Source organism: Orcinus orca, chromosome 10 (genome assembly GCF_937001465.1).
Source record: "Orcinus orca chromosome 10, mOrcOrc1.1, whole genome shotgun sequence".
Classification (NCBI taxonomy): Eukaryota; Metazoa; Chordata; class Mammalia; order Artiodactyla; family Delphinidae; genus Orcinus; species Orcinus orca.
Genome location: NC_064568.1, coordinates 72,508,351 through 72,533,408, shown reverse-complemented (window position 1 = coordinate 72,533,408; position 25,058 = coordinate 72,508,351). Strand labels below are relative to the sequence as shown.

Sequence of the window (25,058 nt, the reverse complement as noted above, 5' to 3'; positions counted from 1 at the left end):
ACTGTCTCCTAACAAAGAGGATAATGCATTCATGAAACAAAAATAATATGCTATAAATAAGAAATGCTTGGAGAATAACAAGTCTTGTAAATTAAAAGCACTAAGGGATAAAAATCTGAAGGACAAGGAGAGAAGGGATGGAAGAAAAAGATGAAGATATCTTCTAGGAATCAGAACAAAAAGATGGAAACTGAGAGAGAAAAGCTATGAAGATGAGATGAATACATGAGGTTCAATATCCAACTAATTATCAAAGCAATAACGCAAATCCTAGAACTGGAGCACGTGGTCCACACTCAAAGTGTCTAGGGAGCGCGCATCTGAGGGAATGAAGACAGGCCAGCCCAGGGCGCACGGTCAAGGTGGGGCTTCCTGGACGATCTCCTGAGAACTTGGGTGGGGCACTCACACAGAATTTAAAATCAAGATGGCCTCGGGCCATGAGAAGGACACTATACTTCCCTCCTTCACAGCTCTGCCTCATCGGATTCTATATTTGGAATACCCTGAGGACCATCTTCCCCCTTTCTCTAATGCTCTCTGGTTGTCACAATCCTCCCCCCCCTCTTCATTCCTTAGGGGTGGGCAGGCTCCCAGCCTTCTGTTTTTCCTTGGGTCTTCTCACCCTACCTTGCCCATTCTTACCCTCAGGGATTGTTCCTGAGCACTGAACCAACCAGGGCTTGGAAGAGCTCCTTCTCCCCACCCATGGAGGGGCCCACCAGTGCCTGCTTCCCAGCCCATGGTCACTGAGAACCCCACGTGACCGTCTGAGGCAAAAGTTTCCTGCCCCCAGGGGAATGCTGTGTCAGTGCCCAGGCAAGCCCCAGAGCTGACATCTCCCTGCCCAGCCATGGGCCCCAACCTGCTCCTGCTGCTGTTCCTGGGACTAGCAGGTAAGCTTCAGAAGGAGCTGCACTCTGGGTCCCCACATACCCCGCTCCACGCCCAGGAATAACGGGCATTACCATGGCAACAATAACATGTAGGCCCACAAGGTGGACCTCTAGATCCCTGTGCCCCTATGCAGTGGGTGGGCCAGGAGGTGCCCTGTCCAACATCCCTGCAACTTTCCTTCCCTAGGCCAGGGCTCGGCTGGCAGCCTCCCTGAGGTGCTGCAGGCGCCTGTGGGGAGCTCCATCCTGGTGCAGTGCCACTACCGACTCCAGGATGTCAAGGCTCGAAAGGTGTGGTGCCGGTTCCTGCCAGAGGGATGCCAGCCCTTGGTGTCGTCAGCTGTGGATCGCAGGGCCCCAGCCAGCAGCCGCATATTTCTCACTGACCTGGGGGGTGGCCTGCTCCAGGTGGAGATGGTTACCCTACAGGAGGAGGATGCCGGAGAGTACGGCTGCGTGGTAGAGGGAATCTCAGGGCCCCAGACTGTGCACAGAATCAGTCTGGATGTGCTCCCTGCAGGTGAGTTATCTCAGCCTGGCCACCACTGCTCTAACCTGCCTTCCTGCCCCACCAGCTGCTCTTGGGTCCTTGGTGGGTAGGGGCCCTTGTGGGGGAGGAATTGGGAGCAGATATCCTTTTGACAGCTCTGCAGGGAACGGAAACCAAACTGGGTGAGAAGTCTGAGATAAACCAGCCACACAGCAGTCCCCTTTCCCCTCCCGCACAAGTGGGTCTCCCCACAGGAAGGCAAATTCTCTTTCCCCACTCAGGGCCTTGGCCTCCTTGTCCAGCATTTTCAACATACTTGATGCTATTATTTTGCTTAGAAATGTTTTAAACAAAGTTTTAATTCAGACATATCAACTGGAATTAAGTTTTTTACATCTTCCAGGTTTTTATTGCTGTAATAACAAGTCTGATGGCTTAAAAACTATTGAATTTATATCTTATTTAATTTTATAGGTCTTCACTGAGCATCTAGTATGTGCCTCACCTACAGGCAGGGTACATTCAATGCCTGAATTCCTTCAACTCATTCAGTTTTACAAACAGAAAATAGTGTCAGCAACAGTTAATATTATAGGGTTGAGAACAGTTAATATTCTCAACCCTATTTTCAGTATAGAAACTATGTTCACAGGTTTCATTTTCACAGGCTATAACTTTCTCATGTCTAAGTATTTATTGAAAGTACATTTTAAAGTAGTAAATTTTTCCCATAAACATAGGATATTGTAAAAAAAGAAGTGCTCTGTCGGGAACGCGGTCAGCTACCTGAGGAAGCAGAAACTGTCCTACCTTGCACTTGTGGATGCTGACATTGTTTTCATCTTCAGGTCTTCCTTTTTCAAGTAATTTGTGCCAAATGCCCAAAATAATGAAATTAAGAAAGGCATTTTTCCTTCTCTCAGTTTTTTCTCCATCTTTTAATTACGAGGATGGACTAAGCTCTCATTAGAATCCCTCTTGAGTCCACAATTATTATTTATATTATAAATATACTTCTGTTAACCCTAGTCATCCTTTGTTCTCCTTCTTCCTTGACACTAAGGTTTAGTAACTCAAGATTACAACTCCCTAAATGGCAAGCTGTGACAAGACAATGCACTGGGAATAGGTGGCAGGGAGACAGGTGCCTGAAGTGGGGCAGGTGCTGAGGACCCCAACAGCTGTAGAGAATGGATGTTCAGGCAGGCAGGTAGAGCACAGTATCTAGGGAGGATGTGGGTGATTTAAAAAACTCCAGGAGATCAGGACATATGCAGCAAGATTGGGGCCATAGCGTCTCCAGTTCCTGGATTGGAATGGGTTGGGTAGTGGGAATGGTGAATCTCTGAGAACATGGCAAGACTCTCCTCTCAGAGGGTCTAGAAGGACTGCCCGGGTTCCCAAGGCAGATCCTCAGGCCCAGAGAAACCAACCCTGAGTCCCACAGACAGAAGTTAAGCATGTTGTTGGGATGACAGAAACCTTGTCACAAAACTAAGTCTCAGGGTCCAAGCAAGGCTCTCAGCAAGGATCAGTTGGCATTGTGTCACATCAGGGCTGACCCTAAGTTCCTTAGCTCCTGAGCGCAGAGCTTGGGGTGGGGCTCAGCCAGCCTGCAGGGGCGGTCACAGGGTTGCAGGTATGTGGAGAGGTCTAGCAGGCTGGGCTGAGGCCCCTTTGGAGAACAAGTGATGAGAGCCAGGAGCAAGGTCTCCAATGAGATGAGTGAGGTTGGGTAGGGAGGTGGGCACAGATTACCCAGTAGGGTTTCTGCATAGTCTGAGCAGCCTGGGTACAGGGGGAGCAGGTGGAGAAGAAATGCAGGGGGGGAGGGTTGGGAGCTGGTGGTAAAGGGGAAAGTGAGCATATTCACAACCAGATAAAGACATAAAGAGGCCATTCCCTGACCTCCAGAATGAGAGGCCCCTAAGGAATATCCCAAGCACCGCTTCTTTGTGTTCCTTACTTGGGACTTCTCCTTCCTCAGCTCTACTCCCCCAGTCCCTCAGATCTCAATAGGCCCTTGAACCCTGCCCACAATGGGTATGTTCTCATTAAGTATTTCCTTCTGACTCAGCTCCTGGCCTGAAAGAGGAGGACGAGGAGACCCATCAGGTCGGGAGTCTGGCTGACATCTCCTCTTCAGATCCTGTAGGCAGTGCCAGCCCTTTGGATCCCAGCCGAGATAAGAAGAGGTACTGACAAGAACTGTTATTTGGGTAGCTGGGAAGGGGTGGTGGTGAAGATATGGCTTGTTTAGAGCCCCAGACTAAACTGAAAAGAAACTTTATGATTCTTTCCACTCCTGGGGAATTTCTGACCAGGCAGACAGACAGACAGACAGACATACTTCCCTCCCAGTTCAGCACTGACCCCTTCATCCCAGATCTCCAGCCAGGATACCCTGATAGTGTCTCTCTCTGCCCTGCCTGAGTCTGTCCTCCTCATTCCATTCCAAAAATCTTTCTCCAACCGTGGCTCACCAAGAACTGCACCTCTGTGCCACTTCTCTAGGATTCCTGGCAAGCAGCTCCGTGCCAGGCTCAGGGCTAAGCTCACCTACTCCTTTGTGTCTCTCAGCAGACCCTTGATTTGGGGTGCTGTGCTCCTGCTGGGCCTGCTGGTGCTGGCGGTGGTGCTGTTTGCTGTGATGGCCAAAAGGAAAGGTACGTAGCTGTCCACCTGCCTATCTCAGAATGGCCCCCTGGTCCTGTATCAGCCAGTCTTGAATTCAAGGCTGAGAATCTAGGTCTGCTCCCCCTACAGATGTGCTTCAGTAAGGGTCCCCAGACCCTAGAATTCCCATGGCTGAGGGGTAGAGGAGAGCAAAGAGATTCAGTGGGAGGCGGCCTGGGGAGAAACAGGAATTGGAGAGGGTGAGACAGTGGGATTGGGGACAGGTGACTGGAGGAGGTGGGGGATTTCGGGAGATGGATTGAGTGTTGAGGCAGGTTGAGGGGAGCTGTGGAAGCAGTAAGTGGGTGGGGGGAGAGTTAGGGCTGGCTGGGGGTGGGGGCTGGGGAGATGGAAGGGGAAAACTTTGCTGGTGGGAGTGGGGAAGGTGGAGGCTAGGACAGAGGTTTCCAAAGTTTCTGAAGGGCGTGAGGCGGGCACTGAGTCAGCACAAGAAGCAGACTGTGCTTCTGTCCTCTGTCCTGCCAGGGAACAGGCTTTCTGCCTGTGGACGATTTCAGAGCAGTGGAGTCTCAGGCTCGGTAAGAGATCTCCGCAGGCCCCCAGCCAAATTCCCCAGACCCTCCCTCTGCCACAATCACTGAGAAGTCCCAGGATGATGAGGTGGAGAAAAGACTGTGACCCAGTAGAGGTCCAAACCCTCTTCCCAAACGCTGTAAACTTGGCAACAATGGTCTCCTACCTTCCCACCTTGCTATCCACCTTCCCAGATTTGTAGAGAAACTCGGGGCATGAAAATCTTCAAAGTGAAGCCTTCTTGCCCACTGACATACTCAGGATTGAAGAGACAGATCCAGTCTGGTCCTAGGCTTCCCATCTAAGGGAACTGGGGCAGAGGGAGGCATTTTCTCTTTGCCTGATTTGCCTGCTTTTGTTACAGGCCCCCTCCTCAGTGGTCCACCACATCAGTGACTCTGGACTGGCTGCTGACTTGCCATCGGATGTACCATATGTTAGGCTTGACTCGCCACCTTCCTTTGACAATAACACCTACACCAACCTTCCTCTTGATTCCCTGTCAGGGAAACACCCACCCCCAGCCCCATCCTGTTTGCCCCCTCTGCCTGCTAAGGCTGAGATCTGCTCCCAGCCTGTGACATACGCCACAGTCACCTTCCCTGGAGGGGACAAGAGTGGAGGAGCCTCCTTCGAGCCAGCCCAGGATCCACCTAATAGTGAGATTCCACCCAGCTAAGCTGTTCACCATCCTGTAAACTCACAGAGATCATCCCCAGGGTTCTGTGCAGCCATCCACGCAGTCTGTGCCCTAGATCCTTAGGATATCAGAGCAACTAGGGTCTTTAGGATCTGATCTAATATCTTGACTTTTCTCACCTGGTAAGTGATACTTGGAATGATTGAGGTGTCTGGGGAAGCCCCCCCCATGCTAGTTCCTCTGCCATTACACCACAGGGCTAAATAAACTCTACATGATAATATATGAGCTCTTGATGCTTGAGGGGGAAGGAAAGGGCCCAAGTTTGACTTCACATGGCCCAAGAACTGAAAACACTCGTCCAGAGTTTGTGTTGTATGATCTCCTGCCTGTTCTGCTAGCGGGGAAGTGGTTTCCCTCCCTGGTCAGAATACTGCACACAGTTTGAATTAAGGGGCATCAAGAAGACTTCTTCAAAAGTATTTCCTGCCTTTATCAGGATACCTGAAAGTATAGAGTCATTTGCTCGAGTCTAGAAATCTCTTCTGCTTTCTGCTCTATACCTTGTAAACAAGTGACATCTTATGATGTAACAACATATGGTGGGAGAAGGGGGATAATAATTAGTTAAAGGAGATTCAGGAAAGATGGGGTATGAGAGATGAAGTTGAAAAGAAACAGGAGTAAGGTCAGAAACTGAAATAAATACCAAGCTTAATCCTTGGCAGGACAAAGGATTTTCAAGCACCAGGAAATGAAAGAACTTTGCAGACATCAGTTTTACCAGAGCTGGCTCTTTCTCAACTGGGTGATCATCTGGTAGTTCTGTTCCCTTTGGCCTGAACTCTGAGCCTGGGACGAGTCCAGTGGAAAAAGGGCATGGGGGTGAGGGGAGGAGGAATAAATGGTAAGGGTATGGCCATGGTTAAGTGTAAATGAAAGCTAGTCCAGCCTGGGGATAGGAGGCCCTTTAAGGTTTCTGCCATGATTTCTTCTCAACTGTTCAGTTTGAAAATATTTGCCCATACTGAGATGAGAGACTTAAATGGAGAAGATGAGGTGCTCAGGAACCCAGTCTTTTATAATCACGGAGAACTAAGCAAAAAGAGATTTTGGCCATCTGGACCATCTGGAAGGGCCCTAAGCTTGGTCTAGATATCTGAGGAGAAGGAACAGGCAGGGACTGTGTAAGTCTAGCGATGCTATTTTCAGGAAGCTCTGGCAGGATGTTTTGAGCTTCCTCTGATAGAGTCTCAGCCTGTGACAGAACCTAAATTTACTCTGTCCCTTAGGGAGGCAGGAGCTGCCCACCAATCAACTAAGCCCTCATTTCCCCTGGCTAAGATGACTGGGGACTTGCCTGGTGGGAAGGCAAGGTTGGGGGGGGGGAGGGCAGGAGAATGTGGGGGAAGGGCAGACTAGGTCTAAAAAGCACCCCTCTGGGAGAAACTTAACCTGGTCTGAATGTAGTTTGAACTTTTTAGAACGTGAGAGAAGTAAAGGTATATTTAACAATACAAAAGAAAATACTAAGATAATCAATTGGCTGGAAGAGAAGAGGGAAGGAGAATTATATTAATTCCATCATTGCTTTGGTTGGTATTCATAGACTTCCAACCAGAGTCATAGGTATAAAAGTAACTGCTAAGATGAAAATACTAAACTAAATTTCATTACAAGAAATACAAAAACAAAGCAAAGAAAATGCAGGTGACATGGTGAGGTGACTGCTTCATATCAGAACCTTTGGAATTCAGTTAAAGAAGTTCTCAGAGGAAAATTCACACCCTTAACAAGAATTAAGCATCTAACTCAAATAGCTAATTTTAAAGGAGAAAAATGACATAACTAATACATAAATAAAAGAGCTTATTCTCTGAAGTAAAATGAAATAAAGTGTTAGCTAACTTTACTCAAGAAGATGGATGAAATAAATGACAAGGGGAAAATCATCACAGATATAAACACAAGGAAAAAAAATAACAAGAGTATTTTGCGCGGGTGGTGGTGGTAGAGTGGGAATGACTCTAAAGGGGCCTGAAAGAACTTTTGGGGGTGATTAAATGTTCTCTATCATGTTTGTGGTAGTGGTTACATGGGTTACATTTGTCAAAACTCATCATTTAAATAGGTGTACTTTACTGCATGTAAATTATATTTTGATAAAATTTATTTTAAAAAATACTTGAAAGGTCATTGGGGAATAGTTAAAATAATCTTAGAGGAAAAAAATCTTTAAAGTATTACACAAAACTCAGCAGCCATAAAAGAATTCATAGATACATTAAAACTGACACATTAGGATAAATTAAGAAAAGACTGATACTTTTCCCTTTATGACAAAAACACCATAAACAAAAGTCAAAACACAAAATGAAGAAAAATTTTGCAGCTCATACAAAGGCAGATGGCTCATTTCCCTAACCCCTACAAATCAACTAGAAAACAAATACTTAATAGAATACAGTCACAGAATACATACCTATAGCCCACACAAAAAGAAATATAAACATAATAAAGATGTTTAACTTCATCTAAGGGAAATACAAGTTAAAAGTACATTGAGAGTGATTTTAAAAGAAAGTGGTTAGAGAACTCTGAAAATTCTCTCCTCCATAAAAGAAACAAGAAAACTGGCAAAAATAGAATCAACTTTTTCAGACTCTGGAAATTAACCAATGGCTTGCATCAATCCAAAGAGTATTTACTCAAGAAAAATGGCTTTCCCCTGCCCCTATTTGATTTAGAAGACAACTTCATTAAGCAATAATTATATGCCTGTGTTGATGGGTACACCATTTATTAAGATGTAACTTCTATGACAATAACAATATGAAGAAGGCAGGAGGGAATGGGGCTATATAGAATCAGTTTTTGTATATTATTGAAATTAAGTTGGTATTAATCTGAACTATATTGTTAACTGTAATCCCTACAACAAGAAAATAACACAAATTATATAGTAAAAGAGATGACAAGGGAATTAAACTTAACTCATTTAATATAACAAAAGACAGTGAAGGAATAGAGGAGAAAAAAAGACATAAGACAAGTAGAAGACAAATAACAAGATGGAAGACATAAATCTTACCTTACCAGTAATTATACTGAATGTAAACAGATTAAACATTCCAATTAAAAGGCAGAGATTGGCAGAATGATTAAAAAACACATGATCCAACTATACGCTGTCTCTAGGAGACAAACTTTGGATTGAAAAACACAAGTTGGCTGAAAGTAAAAGAATGGGAAAACATAAATCATGCAAACTAGCTATAAAACACTGGAGTAGCTATACTAATATCAGACAAAATAGACTTTAGGACAAAGATTGTTACTAGTGATAAAGAAAGGACATTCTATAATGATAAAAGACTCAACCCATTAAGAAGATATGATGATGATAAACATATGGGTACCTAACAACGGAGTTTCAAAATACAGCAAAAACTGATAGAACTGAAGGAGAAATAAACAAAGAGTAATGGTTGTAGACTTCAATATTCCACTTTCAAAAATGATAGGACAAGTAGGTGGAAGATTAGCAAGGAAAGAGTAGACATGAACAACACTATAAACCAACTAGACCTCACAGATACCTATAGAACACTCCATCCAACAACAGCAGAATACACATTCTTCTCAAGCATACATGTAACAGTCTCCAGGACAGACCATATATTTGACCATAATCAAGTCTAAATAAATTTAAAAGGATTGAAATCATACAAAGTATGTTTTCTGACCATAACAGTATGAAATTAGAAGTCAATAACAGAAGTAAAATTTGGAAACTCACAAATATGTGGAAATTAAACAACTCACTCCTAAATAACAAACAGGAAAAAGGAATCTCAAGAGAAATTAGAAATACTTTGAAATGAATGAATATAATTACACAACATACCAAAACTTAGGTGATTCAGCAAAGTCAGTGCTTAGAGGGAAATTTATAGTAGTAAATACCTGTATTTAAAAAAAAAAAGAAGAAAGATCGATCTCAAATTAATAACCTAACTTTCCACCTGAAGAAACTGGGAACAGAAGAGCAAACTAAACTCAAAGCAAGTAGAAGGAAGGAAATAATAAAAATTAGAGCAGAAATAAATGAAATAGAGAAAAGAAAAACAATAGAAAAAAATCAGCAAAACCAAGAGTTGTTCTTTGACCAGATCAACAAAATTTACAAACCTTAGCTAGACTGGACAAGAAACAAAGAGAAGACGACTCAAATTACTAAATCAGGAATAATGAAAGTGGAAGGAGAACTACTGACCTTATGAAATAAAAAGGATTATAAGAAATATTATGAACAACTGTATACCAACAAATTAGATAACTCAGATGAAATGGACAAATTCCTAGAAAGACACAAACTACTGACACTGACTTAGGAAGAAATAGAAAATCTGAATAGACGAATGCCAAGTAAAGAGGTTTAATTAGTAATCAAAAAACTTCCCAAAAGAGAAGCCCATGCCCAGATGGCTTCACTGGTGAGTTCTACCAAATGCTGAAAGAATTTTAAAACCAATCCTTCACAAACTCTTCCAAAAAACAGAAGAGGAAGGAATACTTCCCAACTCATTCTATGAGGCCAGTTTTACTTTGATACAAAAACCAGACAAAGAGATCACAAGAAAACTGCAGATCAACATTCCTTATGAATGTAGATGCAAAAATCTTCAACAAAACACTAGCAAATAGAACCTAGGAACAAACAGAAAGGATTATACACCATGACAAAACGTGATTTATTCTAGGAATGCAAGGTTGGTTCTACATTTGAAAATCAATATGATACACCATATTAACAGAAACCCCCCCCCCCAAACCACATGATCACTTCAACAGGTGACAGAAAAAGCATTTGACAAAACCCAACACTCTATCATGATAAAACACTCAACAAACTAGGAATAGTATGGGATTTCGTCAACCTGATAAAGAGCATCTATAAAAAATTCACAGCTAACATCATACTTAAAGGTAAAAAACTAAAAACTTTTCCCCTACAGTTGAGAACAAGAAAAGCATGTCCACTCTTGTCACTTTTATTCAACATTGTACTGTAGGATCTAGCAAGTGCAATTAGGCAAGAAAAAGAAATAAAAGGCATCCAGATTGGAAAGGAAGAAGTAAAATTATCTCTATTCGCAGATAACATGATCTTGTATATAGAAAATACTAAGGAGTGCACCCAAACCAAAAAAACTTAGAGCTAACAAATGAATTCAGCAAAGTTTCAGGATACAAAACCAATATGCAAAAATCAGTTTTATTTCTATACCCTAGCAATGAACAACCCAAAATGAAATTAAGAAAACAATTCCATTTATAATAGTACCAAGAATAATAAAATTATTTAGGTATAAACTTAACAAAAGAGGTGTAGGACTTGTGCATTAAAAACTACAAACATCACTGAAAGAAATTAAAAAAGACCTACATATATGGAAAAGATATGCCACTTTCATGGATCAGAAAACTTAATATTGCTAAGACTGCAATTCTCTGCAAATTGATTTATAGATTCAACATAATCTCTATCAAAATTACAGCTCTCCTTTTTGTGGAAACTGTGGAAACTGACAAGCTGATCTAAAAGTCATATGGAAATGCAAGGGACCCAGAATAGCCAAAACGATCTTGAAAATGAATAATAAAGTTGGAAGACTCACACCTCCTCATTTTAAAACTTACAAAGCTGCAATAATCAGGACTGTGTGTATTGGCATAAGGATAGACATACAGGCCAACGGAATAAAACTGAGAGTTCAGAAATAAACCCATACATCTCATAAAACCATAAATCAACAGGAGTGTTCAGTCATTTAAATGGGGGAAAGAATAGTCTTTTCAATAAGTGGTGCTGAGAAAGTGTATATCCACATGCAAAAGAATGACTTTGGAAACTTACCATTCAATATATGCAAAAATTAACTCAAAATAATCAAAGACCTAAATAAAAGCTAAAACTATAAAACGCTTAGAAGAGAACAGAGAAAAAACATCTTTGTGGCCTAAGATTGGCAATGGTTTCTAAGATATGATACCAAAGCACAAGCAACCAAAAAACAAAAACAAAACAGATAAACTGGACTTCATCAAAACAAAACACTTTTGTGCTGCAAAACAGTACCATCATGAATGTGAAAAGACAATTTATAGAATGAGAGAAAATATTTGTAAATCAAACCTGATAAGGGTCTAGTATCCAGAATATATAAGAAACTCTTCAAGCTCAACAAAAATGCAAATATTCCAACAACAAATGGACAGAGGATTTGAATAGACATTTCTCCAAGAAGATATACAAGTGGCCAATAAGCTCATAAAAAAATGATCAACATCATTAGTCATTAAGGAAATGCTAATCAACACCACAATGAGATACCACTTCACAATCACTAGAATGGCTATAATCAAAAAAACAAATAATAACAATTGTTTGTGAAAAACTGGAATGCTTACACATTGCTGGTGGGAATGTAAATGGTACAGCAACTTTGGAGAACAATTTGACAGTTCCTTAAAGAGCTAAACAGAGAGTTTCTGTATGACCCATTGTCATACAGAAATGGGTATACCATTCCTAGGTATATACTGAAGAGAACTGAAAACATATGTTCATACAAAAACCTGTACACAAATGTTTATCATAGCATTATTCATAATAACCAAAAAGTGGAAACAACCCAAATATCCATTAGCTCATAAATGGATAAACTGTGGCATATACATAAAAAGGAATGTTATTCAGCCACAAAAAGGAATTCTACAACATGGAAGAACCTTGAAAAGATTATGTTAATGGATCTTACCTTATTATATAAGATGGAATCAGTTCATCTCAAAGCCTCCCTGGCCTCCGGTCTAGCTCTGATTCTAATTTCTGCCATAGTTGCATTACCGACTGTTAAGAGTTAAGAAAGATCTAAGTTTCATGCTTTAGAAACACAGGCTTTTATTTTGACAAAGATATAGATAAAGGCTAGCATATTTAATATGTATACTATACAGTATCTTAAAAAGGAGACTTGGGGGCATATCTTTGTATTACATGTAATGAAAGAATCATGGTCCCTTCAGATGATTTTTGTTTGTTTGTTTTAACATATACATTCTTGAATTTCTTCTTCATCTTTATTCTCCTTGACATCAGCCACTCTGACAAATCCTGAAAATAGGAACATAAAGAATAATACAAACACAAAGAACTTCCTCAGCAATTACAAATTTAACTCATGGCCTGGAGGAGGAGATTTGCTGGGCCCTAAAGCAAGAAACTATATTCTTTCCTCTCTTTTACTTGCCCATATCTTACCATTTACCTTCACAGACATTACATTGTGGTTTCTAAGGCCTTCTTTCTCCCTTAGTAACCATCCAGCTACTCCAAGGGAACAATCTATTTGTTTAAGCTGGGACCAGGGAGGAACTTCCTATGCCTAAGGGTTATAGATGCTGAAACAAAGGGCCAAGAGAGGCTCTTACACTGTTCAACAATATAAGGGGTCTCTGTCTAGGGTGGGTCCGGCACTGTGAGAGAAGGACAATTACCTCTGGAGCAAGGACTAATCCTAATTATCTGCATGTCCCTTCTTACTTGGAGGTACAGTCTTTGACTGCTTGTGAGTAAGAATCTGAGACTGTTCTTTATGTCTCTCAGACAAGGGTTCCAGGAAGGAATGCTTACTCTGCAAATTTCCTTCAAAGGAGTTATTTTCCTCCAGGAATTCTCCCTCTATCCAAATCCTGGTCAAGCAGGTGTCAAAAGGTCTGATGACGTTAGTCAAGGACATGGACTCTCTCTTTCCACATCTCATTACAGAGGCTTTAAGCTCAGAGACCCACTGGTGATAGACAGGGCAGGTCACACATCGAGAGAAGAACTCCTTAAAGTACTGAAAGGAAGCGAAGGTCCATTAGCTCAGGGATTAGTACCTTCTTTCCTCCACTCCACTCCATCAGAACTTACAGCAGTCCCCACTCAGCATACTCACTCAGGGCTGGGGTAACAGAAAGGAGTAAAGTAGGCCCAGATGGTAAAGTAGGCCCAGAAAGTCTGTTTTGAGATACAGAGGGACTGGAATGTTTTAGACTCAGAAGGCAGGGATGCAGGGAGATGTGTCAAACTCAGAAGGCAGGGATGCAGGGAGGACAGTATAGACTGAGCCAGAGTGGTCCACTGAGAAGGGCTAAGTGTTAACATTTTAATGGTACTGGGTAGTAGCTGTGCAAATCCAGAAAGTTAAGGAATCCAGTCCTGACCATGCAAGAATATCTGGGAGGATACATGAGGTAGGTGGAAAGACTTTCTAGGCAGAGTAAAAAAAGGGTTCAAGGGGGAAAAAGAGACAGAGGCAGCAAGGAGAAGAGTAAGGGAGAGATGCAGGTGGCAGAAAGAGTACCATAACTTAGGTGTTAGTTGAGGGGTAATGGAGACAGGTACCTTGAGGGTTTGGCGGGGAGTCTCTGAGGCAGTATGTGCGAAGACACCCTCTGGCATCTTCTGTAACATTAGCACATGGCACTCTAGGAATCGGACAAAGCCATGTGAACCAAACAGTGAGGCATTGGTTCTTTTCACCAACTGGTGAGCCTTGGAGAAGTGGTGCTCAAATAGCTTCCACTGTGAGTCCTGGGCAAACCTGAAAGGGAAGAATCACAGCTCTCAGCTCTCTCCCCTGCTTACCAACCATGGCTCTCTCATAGAACTGTCACTTTTTAAGGCTCTAAGATCTCCTGGACAGTCAGAATTGTGATTCTGGTAAGTGGCCAAGGCTACTAACTCATATGTAAGGAGACTTAAAAGGAAACCAATGATATTCAGTCTTGCCATGGGTTATCTTGCACTTAAATGTAACTCTAAACCGAACCCTTAATCTGTAAGCCCAAACCTGTTAAGGGACAAGAAGAACCCTACAAATAAGATGGGGGGTAAATGGGAGGTGGTCTTTAGAAGTGGGTTGGATGAGAGAAGCCGCCACGATGAGAAGCCCACACACTGCAATGAAGAGTAGCCCCGCTCGGTGCAACTAGAGAAAGCCCGCGTGCAGCAACGAAGACCCAACACAGCCAAAAACAAATAAAATAAATAAATAAATGTATTAAAAAAAAACAAAAACAAAGAAGTGGGTTGGAGATGTGGAACAGTCCTGCCTGGAAAGGCAAAAGGCAATAGTTTCAATGAGTTCATGGTGTCTTCAAATTTCTACCCTTTCCCACAGCCCTGAGTAACATGCTGGTACCCCACATTACCACATGGCCAGAGAGGAGTGGACCCCCAGCATGACATTGCTCTGAGAATTTAGAATGCAGCTGTGCTCGTAATGTTGAATGAAATGCAGACATTCCCCTAAGGGCCGACACAGCCATCCTGTGGAGAGAGAAAGTAACCAGGTTAGTATAAGTTGTCCACGTAGGAAGTGGTATAGAAGGTGTGTGGTACAGGGGAGGAGACAGCACCTGAAAGGCAGACATCCCTGAATCACAACGTGGTTCCTAGACCTTAAGGAACCAGAGGCCAGGAGCAGAGGCCATGCCTAAGGGACGGGCTCATGACTGCCTATGTTCCAAACCCAGGGCCCCACCTGAGGTCTGAATCCCTCAGGAGTACAGCAGAGCCCGGCACAAATTTACCTTTTCCATAGAGCAGCAGATCTAAGCAAGCAGAATAGAAGCAGGCCAGGCCAAGGACATCATGACCCTGGGAAATGAGCACCCACTGACTCTCCAGCACATGGACACACAGATCAAATCTGCCGAGAGACAGAGCCACTGGGACCAGCTAGAGAATGGGGAGGACGGTATAGGAGAGGAGGGGATCTTACACCTTCAAAGCAGCCTAATATCCCCTAAATCTCCTCTCCATAACTCTATTTATATAGAGAGCATCTGTGCCTGGGATCAGACCTGTCTCTAAGGCAAAGGAAGTGGGAAAATGACTCTGAGACAATTTCCAGGGTCTTGATCAATTACCTACCTCCCTGCAGAAAAATGGGGGAAAAAAGGAATATTTGGTAGCTCAGACTCTGCATTTCTACTCTTGACCCCTCAAACTTAAGACAATGCTTCCTGGAGTGACTAGAGAAGGGACAGTCCTGGCTGTGGAGAGGGAACAGTTTCTCCCTCTCCACTCTAAGCTTCTCTGGAAGATCATACCCTCCCTTCTAAGGCAACAAATACAAAGGACAGAAAATGATCTTAATACTTTTTCTTCAGAAATGCAGATCTGAAGAGAACTGAGAGAACCAGATTCTCCAGAGCTGGTTTCTTGAGGTGTCTGCATATCTCACGAGCTTGAAAACCTAAGGAGGTTAAAGAGCATCATGTGAGGTCTAGAGGTGAACCTGGCCTCTCTAAAAGCCCTAGGCCCACCAGCGTCAGGCCCCATTACCCAGCCTGATGGAGAAGTCAAGATGGCCGAGGCAGAGCTTGGTGTAGGCCAAGGCCTGCATGAGCTGGGCTGTGGCCAACAATCCCTCCCTGGAGAACCAACACAGGCTGTTTTTCTGAATGGCCATCTGCTCACAATGCAGCCACTTCTCCTTGTCACCCATGTTCTGGGAGAACTGGGAGAGGGCCACGTAGGTAGAGACAACCTGCAGGGCAACAAACATGGGGTAAATATTCTGGCTGTACAGTCAGGCTGCATGCATCTCCATCTCGTCCTTTTCCTGCATAAGAGCCCCCTGCATGCTTTGCTGCTCACTCAGTCAGCACTCCTGGGGGCCCCACCACTCACCTCAACTCCAGCTATGAAAACACACTCCTTCTCACCCCTACACTTCTAATTTGGTCATTCTTACTGCCTGTTCTTGAAACAAACCACTTTCTCCATCTGCACCTCTTGTTTCTCCCCAATCCGAGACTTTCCCCTTCAAAACGCTGGCCAAACTGCACCTCTTCTATGTTTTCTCTAATTAAGTCCTCTGATTCTTGCCCCTTAGAACTCTTCAGAACTGCTGCCTAGATCTCTGTTATCAGTTGCGTGCACATTTGACATCATTGATGACACTCTTGAAACACCGTGTTCGTTAGGTTTCCAATAGAATAATCTTATTAAAATATAAGCAGACTCGGTTACTCCACTTCTAAGAAGCCACTAACAGCTTCCCACCTTCTTTAGGGTAAAAGCCAAAACCCCTACAGTGGCCTACAAGGCCGGCACCATCTCCCATCCCCCTCCCTAGACTCTCTGACTCATCTCCTGGTTCTTCCACCTCTCCTCCCTCCCCTCTAGTCACACTGTTCCTCAAACACAGAGGGCATGCGTTGTGCATTCGCTATGCCCTCTTCCTCTCCACTCTTCTCCCAGATAGCCATGTGGCTTACTTTCTCATCTCCTTCAGATAGTTGCCCACAAGCCAACTGCTCAGTAAGGCTTTCCCTACCATCTTATTAAAATTGCATCCCCCCCCGCCCCGCCCCGCACCCAGTTCCCAAAACTCCATGTCCTCTGGTCTTCATGTAATTTTTCTTCATTGTATTTATTATCACCTAACATACGACATATTTCACTTATCTGTTTCCCTGGAACCAAGATCAGTGCCTAGCACAGAATAGGTGTTCGTCAAATATTTGTTGAGCAGATGGATAAAAGAGAGATATAGACAGATGGACACTAAAATTAGGAAGCCTTTCTTCTTTTTTCCTAAGTCAGCAATTCTGATCCTTTTTTTAGACCACTGGCTTTGAGAATCTGATGAAAGCTATGATCCCTTCCCTACTTCCTATCACTCCCCAAATGCTCTTTTGAACATACACACAAAAGTCAACATTCAGTTCAGAGAGTTCACAGATAGCTTCGTACCTGGAAGCCCATCTATAAACTGCAAATTGAGAACCCTGCTCAAACACAAGATCAGTGGTGTCCCGTTAAGTCTGGGTTACCGTGGAACCACACTTAACCAGGGACTTGGCAGGGTCTCTCCCCCTAGCATTTTAAGTTTCTGAGTGAGGACATAGGTAAACCAAGGGCGGCTTACCTGGGCTTCACTGGCAGACTCCTTGGCTGAATTCTCCTGCATAAGAGTGGCCAGGCAGGCAAACCTGCGGCTGCTGGCCGTGGCCTCCAGGTTGTAGAGCTGCCAGAGCAGGGAGAGGCATTGCACCTGCTGCTGCAGGATTGCCAGCTTCTTCTTACTGGTGTGAAGCAAAGGGTGGTTAGCATGCCCTTATTCTTCACCAGTGTCCGCTATCCTTCCCCACAAGAAATCTGAGTCTACTCACCCAGACTTTCAGACTCAGAAAGGTTCCTGGGATCCCACTACTTCTAACCCAATATGCCTTTTAAATTCATCCCTCTCAACCAGAAAAAAAAGTTTTCAGAGACGTTTTTTAAAAAAGGTTTCATTCTTTGAATTGCTCTTTTGGTTGAATACATTTCCTATAAATTATTATAGCTCAATAACCAGGTAGCAACTTAGTATTATGTGTATATATATCAGAGAAATAATATTGATATTAAATTGCCACATATGTGTATGTGTACACACAATACACATATATGTATCTTTATTTGAAAGAGACAGGATAATACCATACTCCAAAAACGAAAGAAGTCCTCATTCAGCTACACTGAATTGGCTGTAAAAAGAGCAGTCTTTATAGTCAAATAGGCAAAACCCCAGGCTGGGTCCTAGTTTACTTCTCTGTGGCCCTAAATGGAAACAGGACAAGTTGGCTAGGCTTCTCACTTCTCACTAGGATTGTCTGGGGGCTGGCTCAGGGAACAGGAACGCCAGCATTTCTCTAGGAATGTTTGGAAAATGACACCAAACCAGGTCCAAGGGAAATTCCTTTTCAGCAGACGAAGGGCTTGCCTAGCCAATTTTTTGGCCAAGGTGATCTGTCCCATGTTGAAACAGACCTGGAGACGGTAAAATGAGAAACAGTAATGTAAATGTGGGAAGATTATTAAGGACAAGGTTCTGCATATAACACACTGGCTTTTATTTTGGAATGTGTACTTGGGGCCCTTGAGGTACTAGAGTGAGCTGAGTTGGAGCAGAGCCTGGCCACACTACCAGGCACCAGTAGGGCCACGAGCCAAGTAAAGGAGTGAGAAAGCAGAATTACGGAGAAAGCACTCTTCTTTCTCATCTCCCACACATTTGCCAGTGAGTAGTAGAGGAAGGCTGTGATTTAGAAAGTGATGCTGCTAGACTCAGATGGGATTATCATTTGGGCAGAAACTGAGATGCTTCAGATGCCATGGAAAGCATCTGAGATATCACCAAATCCCGTATCCCTCTTCATAAACAAGTTGTACCACCATAGTGCATTTGAGGGTAGGATCTGAGGAACTACCTTGAGGTTATCATATACCTGCCTGTTCTATGGCTAAATCCTCCAAGAAAATGATAAAGTCTATGGTAATTTCTGAACAAGCTTAGGAAGACTGCACAATAATTCTTTCTTTTAAAGGGAAAGAAATAATTATTTAACTTTGCTCCAAAGACCTTTTGGTTGAAACACAAATAATGCAATACCTTGGACAACTCTAATATTCCCTTTGGTATTCAAAGGCATTTATACACATTAGGTTTACTCTCCTAATCAAGGTATCTTAAGGTTCACACTGAAACTAGTTTTTATTTATGTATTTTATTTGAAAGCTCGGCTCTCTAACAAAACATCCCCCATGGTTTTATGAAGTCATCATTTATAACTTGATAAATAATCATTCCAACATACTTTGTTCTGTTCGATTTAACAGTAATGAGGCCGGGAGAAGTTGCTGTTATGAGTTATTCATCCAGAATAAGTAAGTTTACCCCTATTTGTCCTTTGAAAATGGAATGTCTCATGGCATGCTTTCCCCAGAGTTCCTATTTGATATACAAATCTCATTCCCTGGGGAAATTTGTTATAAATGATATAGAATGATCTACAAGGTATATTTATTTATTTATTTTAAAACAAGATGTGGAATGGAGTATAGTGAGCTCCTATTTGTATATAACAAAGGAAGGGGAAAGATTATATACATTTATGTGTGCTGAGCCCCTCTGGTAGAATACATAAAGAGAGGACACAGTGGCTCAGTGGTAGGATTGTGGGGAGAGACTTTGAAATGTATGTTCTTTTCTTCCTTCTAGCTTTATTGAGATATATTTGACATATAACATTGTGTAACTTTAAGGTGTACAATGGGATGATTTTTTTAATTGAGGGATAACTGACATACAACATTGTGTTAGTTTTAGGTGTATAACATAATGATTCAATATATGTATATACTGGAAAATGATCACTACAGTAAGTTTGATTAACATCCATCACCACATATAGTTACAATTTTTTTTCTTGTGACGAGAACTTTTAAGGTCTACTCTCTTAGTAAATTTCAAATATACAACACAGTATTGTTAACTACCGTCCCATGCTGTGCATCACATCCTCAGAACTTATACCTTTTGACTACCTTCACCCATTTTGTTCACCCCCGCATCCCCCTGAATTAGTTTATATACACTCCAGTGAGCAAAGGACATGACAGGCAATTCACAGAAATAAATGACCAATAAACATTTAAAGAAGACTTATAATATCTGATGTTGGTAAGGATGTGAAGAAGTGAGAAGAACTCAAGTTCATATAATACTGTAGTGGACAATTTGGCATTATATTTATTAATTGTAAAATCATTCATATTGTCTGCCTTAGCATTTCCACCTCTGAAAATTTCTCTTACAGAAACACTCTCACAAGGGAGTAAAGAGATATTTACAAAAATATTCACTGTAGAAATGTTTATAATAACCCCAACTTAGAGACAACCTAAATGTACATGAAGAAGGAAATGGCTAAGTAAATTTGATATATGGATATAACGTAGTACTTGGCACCTGTAACTATGATTGGATGTATGTCAATATGCAAATATGTTCAATCTGTATTTTTAAGAATAAAAACCAGATGCAGAAAAAAGACAATGTAGAATTATTCTATTTTAAAAATAATGGATAACAATAATGATATGACTATGTGTGTATAGCTGGTGGAATTCACACCAATTATTAACTATGCTGGGCGTGACATGGGATTAGTAAGCGCTCTTTCACCTCCTACATGTATTTCTGTTTTGAATTTGAATCACATTTATAATTGCAGACAAAAAAAGAGATTTTAAAGGAAATAACAGGATATTCCTCAAGGAGAAACAACCCAGACTTCAAGGTTACCCCCTGCCCTCACCTCTGACCGAAGACAGCAGAAAGTGGCCTCCTCAAACTGACAGATCTTCACCTTGCGCTGTTTATAAAACGAGAATGCTGAGGGCTGGCCCAGAAGGCTGCTTGCCTTCCTCAGATAAAGGAAGGCCTCCAAACAAGACAAGGGATGGAGAAACTGGATTAGGATTTAGATGTTGCTAAGCGTGTGACTGGGGCGAGGGCTAGATCAAGGTTATGATGAATTTGAACTGGGGCAGGATTTAGTTAGAAATGGGGAGCTGGACTGTGTGTGTGCAGGAGTTGGGGCAGGGCTGGCAGCACATGGTGCTCCTTCACTCTCACTTCATATTTTCTCCTAGACCCCTTACAGCTCCTCTCTCTCCCACTTTCCTCCACTTTTCATTGCAAGTTACCTGATGGTAAGAAATCCCTATAAAATTCCCCTAGTCATAGGGCTCAGCTCAGGGGCAGAGAGCAGAGCTTGCTCACCATGTAATTATCTGACAGGTCCAAGGAGGCAGCGGCAGCCTCCAGCAGGTAATAAAACGCACAAGTGGTTTCTCCAATGACCAGGCAGTGCTGGGTGAGAGGTGACAGCACTAACTTCAGGACTTCCTTACAGTGGCAGGGCTTCATGGTTAACATGTCTTTCTCAGGGCTGGTCTGAGCCAGTTTCCTGTTCACTTGATCCAGGAACTCTTCCTCTGTTCTTTGTGGAGAGAAGATGAAGAGCTGAGAGTGGCCACCCAGTAGCCACTCTTGCTGAGGCATTACCAGTTCTCAAAGCCACTTTATCCAGGAAGCTTTCCTTTATAATTCATTAATTCTATGTCTATCTTTCTCCTCCATTGCTCCATAGGTTTTGAAAGTCAGGGACCTGGTCTATAATGGCAAAGCCCTATTAGGGAGTTTTAAAAACCTAAAGCCAAAGTACCTCACAAACTAAAGGAAACGACCACACCTGAAGAGTAAACTAACACTGTTACATGCAAACATAAAAATGATACAAAGCAGTAAGTAATAATACCTTTATCTATTAGCACATTTGAACTCCATCATGGCATATTTGAATATTATTTTATACAATACCACCACCTTATCCTACAATAACCCTGCCATTCAGGTAGGCAAAAATTACCTCCCTCTTACAGATGAGGAAACTGAAGCTCAGAGAGGTTAAGTGACTTATGTATGACCTCACAGCTACTGAGTAGAACCAAAACTAGAGTTCACCTTTCTGACTACTAGTCCAATGCACTTTCTACAGGCACCACGAGTTCAAAAGAGGTCTGATCTCTCTGAGATAGAATGATTGAAAAAAGTGGGAACTGAGGAGGGCTTTGAAGGATGGTGACCATTCTGTTAACTGGAAGGATGTGGATGCCACTGAGTATGTTTAAAAGGGAGAACTGTGTGAGCAGAGACACAATAAGTATGGGGGTGATTCATGTAGAACATAGATTTTTGTTTGAAAAATGAAGGAAATCAGGCTGGATAAGTATAATAGGAAACGAGAGTGGCTGATGAATTCAAGGTATGAACATGTAAAATTGTTAAGACAGGCATTAGAAAGCCAGGAGGTACATAGTTATGAAATGTAAAATCATTTTAATATCATCTGGGCTCAAAAGTAATTGAGAAGGCAAATTTATAGCTGAAAACAATCTGCTACATGTACAATACATTTGAGAGCTATTAAATAAAGTTTTTCTTAATCACTAAAAAATAATTTCCCTACAAACAATCAAAAATTGCCTTTCTGATTCTCTGTTAACTTGAATTTTGGGCTGAGTACAAGAGTCACTGCTCCTGGGTGGTCAGATGCCTTCCTTGTCTGCAGGTAAGGTGAGTGCCCTAGTTTAATGGTTATCTGTGTCTCACTTCCTGGCCTCCTCCATGCCCACTCTCAGCATCTCCACCTACCTGCAGTGTTCCCTTGTGAAGGCCTCCTGACTTCTGGGTGATTTTGTTTGGAACTGAAAACTGTCTGTAGGGAGAAAGAGATGATTATCTTTAATTGCCCATATTTGTATTAACTGAGAATATTTAAAATTCCTGACTACCTTTCCACTGCAGCTTAGTTCATGACCTAATTGCCTCCCCCATTATAAAAATGATAAGTTTAGGTTTAAAATTAGCCTTACACACAAGATTAGGGTGCTAATTTTTTCCTTAAATGCAACTATTTGTGATTCAAATAGTAACTCCTTTCGTTCTCAAACTTCCCAAACCAATTCCTAATTCTGTTTGCAAAAGAAATGAATAAAGAATGTGTCCATCTGGTTTGATGACTAATTCTAATAGTAAAAATCCAAGAATATATCTAGATCAGATTTACGACTAGATGGGAGCGAACCACAGATCCTAAGACCTAGTGAAGAAAATCATGAGGGCACAAGATGTCACATCCCACCAGAGTCACAACGACCAGCAGAGATTTTCAGCTTTACCTAGCTGGCCTTAAATAACCTTTATCCTCTAGATTTGCCTTTTTCTCTGCAGCTGTCTTCTGACCAAAAAGAAAAGACTGGGAAGGATGTGGGGATGTTACCTATTTGGGCTCAGGAGCACAGGTGGTGGGATTGAAAAGAAGTCTAAGAGAATAATTATAGGGAGGACTTGTGTTTGTTAAGTAAACACAAGTTTATTATTGATTATTTAATTACGTCACCTGAGGTAAGGTAAAGCAAGGCTAAGGTAACTAAGGAAACTGGAATTTGGCAGCACTACTGCAATGCACAATTCTCAGGGCATCATCACAGCATAGCCCGTGTGAATAACACCCTCTGTTCTACATGGTCATGCACAACGGCCCTGGGTCTGAGAAGCCTACTCAGGGTTCGGATGTGCTGGAAAGGTCTTGGGCCTCTCTCACAGCTAGACTGACCAGGCTGTCGAATCTACAGCTGACAGTGACCTCTCAAAAACGAAAGGCCATATAGGAAATATGAATGATAGTGTGATTTCTTCATAATACCAACCAGGACATTCACTACTACTTTCCTCTTTCCCCTCAGAAAGTACAAAAGTGCAAATGACTGTAGAGCTCATCAGCCAGTGACCAATTTCTCCAAGTCACTGGTCCACCTTCATAGAGTCATAAGAATGTTCTGGCCAGAAGAGGTAGGATCATAGATCAACATCTTCATTTTAGTCTTTTACCACCACCGATTCACCATCTCTCCCATATCCCTCTCCCCTGCTAACATCAACACCAACTTCTCTTTTATCAAAGTAGAAAAAGAGAAGATTTGCCTGGGTCTTGACAGCTGTCTTCAAATATGAAAGAAAGCACAACTCTGAAAAATGAGTGAAAAAGTTGCAGGAAGGTAGAGTTCACCTTGATGAAAGAATCTTTCTAACAGCTACTGAGAATGAAATGGGATGCCCTACAAGGTAAGCTAACTGAAAATGTTAAAACTAAGAGGGTGAACTCTTGGCCCTCAGCAGTGAAATCATGGAGTCCTAACCACTGGACCACAGGGAATTCCCGAGGGTGAACTCTTTATCTGGGATGTGGTAGAGGGCTATAGGCTTTGGGGAACATCTATCCACTAATCCAAACTTCTTTAAGTAGCTAACTCCTACTTATCTCTCAAATCTCACTCAAGGGAGTCTTATCTTACTCCTTTCTCAGGCTGGGCTAATGGCCCCTTCTCTAGGTACCCCAACTCCTATGTAGTCCGTTTTTATCACCATTATCATGCCATATTGGAATTCTCTATTTATATGTCTGTATCACCCCCCCAAAACTGATAATTTCATTTTGTATTATTAACACCTAACTGCAGCATCTGATACACATAAGGGCTCCATATATGTGTACTGAGCTGAATAATTACTGAGCTGAATAATTATAATAATAAAAACAATAACTAAAACGTATTGAGCACTAACCACGTGCCTGGCACTATTCAAAGCACATTATATATTTATTTTAACTCATTTAATCCTCACAACAACCTATGAAGTGTGTATTGTTATTTTCCTCAATTAACTGAGGTTATGTAACTTGCCCAAGATTGCCAACCAAACCAAGAATAATCTCTAAAGTTCCTTTTAACTCTGAGATCACACTTTTCTTATTTCTGGTACTTCAGTGAGAAATGGCTCTCTCCACCTATTTTTCTCTTTTAATCTGATTTCACCTTTTGAATAAAGAGCTCCAAGTACACGAATAAAGAGAAGTGCTGCCCACGTGTCTTCTTTCTGCCCCCTGGATTTACCTTGGGGAGAAGGCAGCTGCAATTTGTCTGGGATCACTTGTGTTAGTATCGAGCCAGTATCTTTGTAGCTACAGAATCGGGAGGTCCCACTGGAGCTCTTAGTAGAACAGATGGCAAAACGGTGGAAGGGGACAAAGTCCCCCCCATGACAGCTCCCACAGCGGCAGGCCAAATCTCGAAGAAACCAGGCACATTCAAGGTGTAGGGCTGTCTGTTGTGCCTTGGGCCACAGCTCCCAAGCCGCTTCCTGCAATAGAGGCACTCCAAATTCTAGCACCTCGGTTTGAGGTAGGGATAGTTTCTCTTGTAGCCTGAGAGGAGAGCCAGCATCTGAAATATAGGAAAACCTAAATGAGAGTCTCCCTTAAAGTCCTTTTACGCTACCAGGTAGCAAACTCCCAAGCACATGCT

At 42.2% G+C, this 25,058-nt stretch overlaps 2 protein-coding genes across 8 annotated transcripts in view; one reads left to right on the top strand and one right to left on the bottom strand.

Annotated features, from left to right (window-relative positions):
• Nucleotides 1-740: 740 nt before the first annotated feature.
• On the top strand, nucleotides 741-5,517 carry TREML1 (triggering receptor expressed on myeloid cells like 1). Of its 3 annotated transcripts, none has more exons than XM_033424059.2 (6): nucleotides 741-896; nucleotides 1,084-1,416; nucleotides 3,464-3,581; nucleotides 3,970-4,052; nucleotides 4,549-4,601; nucleotides 4,961-5,517. In XM_033424059.2, exons 1-6 carry the CDS (start codon nucleotides 854-856, stop codon nucleotides 5,273-5,275), a joined length of 945 nt encoding a protein of 314 aa, XP_033279950.1. In that variant the 5' UTR covers nucleotides 741-853; the 3' UTR covers nucleotides 5,276-5,517. The 3 variants fall into 3 exon arrangements, with proteins under 3 accessions (XP_033279950.1, XP_004267673.1, XP_012387724.1); XM_004267625.3 differs by having other exon boundaries at nucleotides 754-896; nucleotides 3,967-4,052; XM_012532270.3 differs by lacking the exon at nucleotides 4,549-4,601 and having other exon boundaries at nucleotides 755-896; nucleotides 3,967-4,052; nucleotides 4,961-5,133.
• Nucleotides 5,518-12,186: 6,669 nt separating this feature from the next.
• The window catches only part of LOC101281567 (adenylate cyclase type 10-like), a 38,645-nt gene continuing 25,773 nt past the window's right edge, over nucleotides 12,187-25,058 (bottom strand). For 2 of the 5 annotated variants that reach the window (XM_049715790.1, XM_049715791.1), the window contains 12 exons: nucleotides 24,648-24,977; nucleotides 22,345-22,408; nucleotides 20,911-21,130; nucleotides 20,444-20,569; nucleotides 17,941-18,113; nucleotides 17,230-17,386; nucleotides 15,639-15,843; nucleotides 15,453-15,549; nucleotides 14,882-15,000; nucleotides 14,501-14,618; nucleotides 13,692-13,890; nucleotides 12,187-13,143 (listed from right to left, as the gene is read on the bottom strand). In XM_049715790.1, coding sequence (XP_049571747.1) covers nucleotides 12,820-13,143; nucleotides 13,692-13,890; nucleotides 14,501-14,618; nucleotides 14,882-15,000; nucleotides 15,453-15,549; nucleotides 15,639-15,843; nucleotides 17,230-17,386; nucleotides 17,941-18,113; nucleotides 20,444-20,569; nucleotides 20,911-21,130; nucleotides 22,345-22,408; nucleotides 24,648-24,977 — 2,132 coding nt within the window. In that variant the 3' untranslated portion in view covers nucleotides 12,187-12,819. Of the gene's footprint in view, nucleotides 13,144-13,691; nucleotides 13,891-14,500; nucleotides 14,619-14,881; nucleotides 15,001-15,452; nucleotides 15,550-15,638; nucleotides 15,844-17,229; nucleotides 17,387-17,940; nucleotides 18,114-20,443; nucleotides 20,570-20,910; nucleotides 21,131-22,344; nucleotides 22,409-24,647; nucleotides 24,978-25,058 lie in introns of those variants that run through there. The other 3 variants (XM_049715792.1, XM_033424057.2, XR_004482219.2) reach the window with 3 other exon arrangements.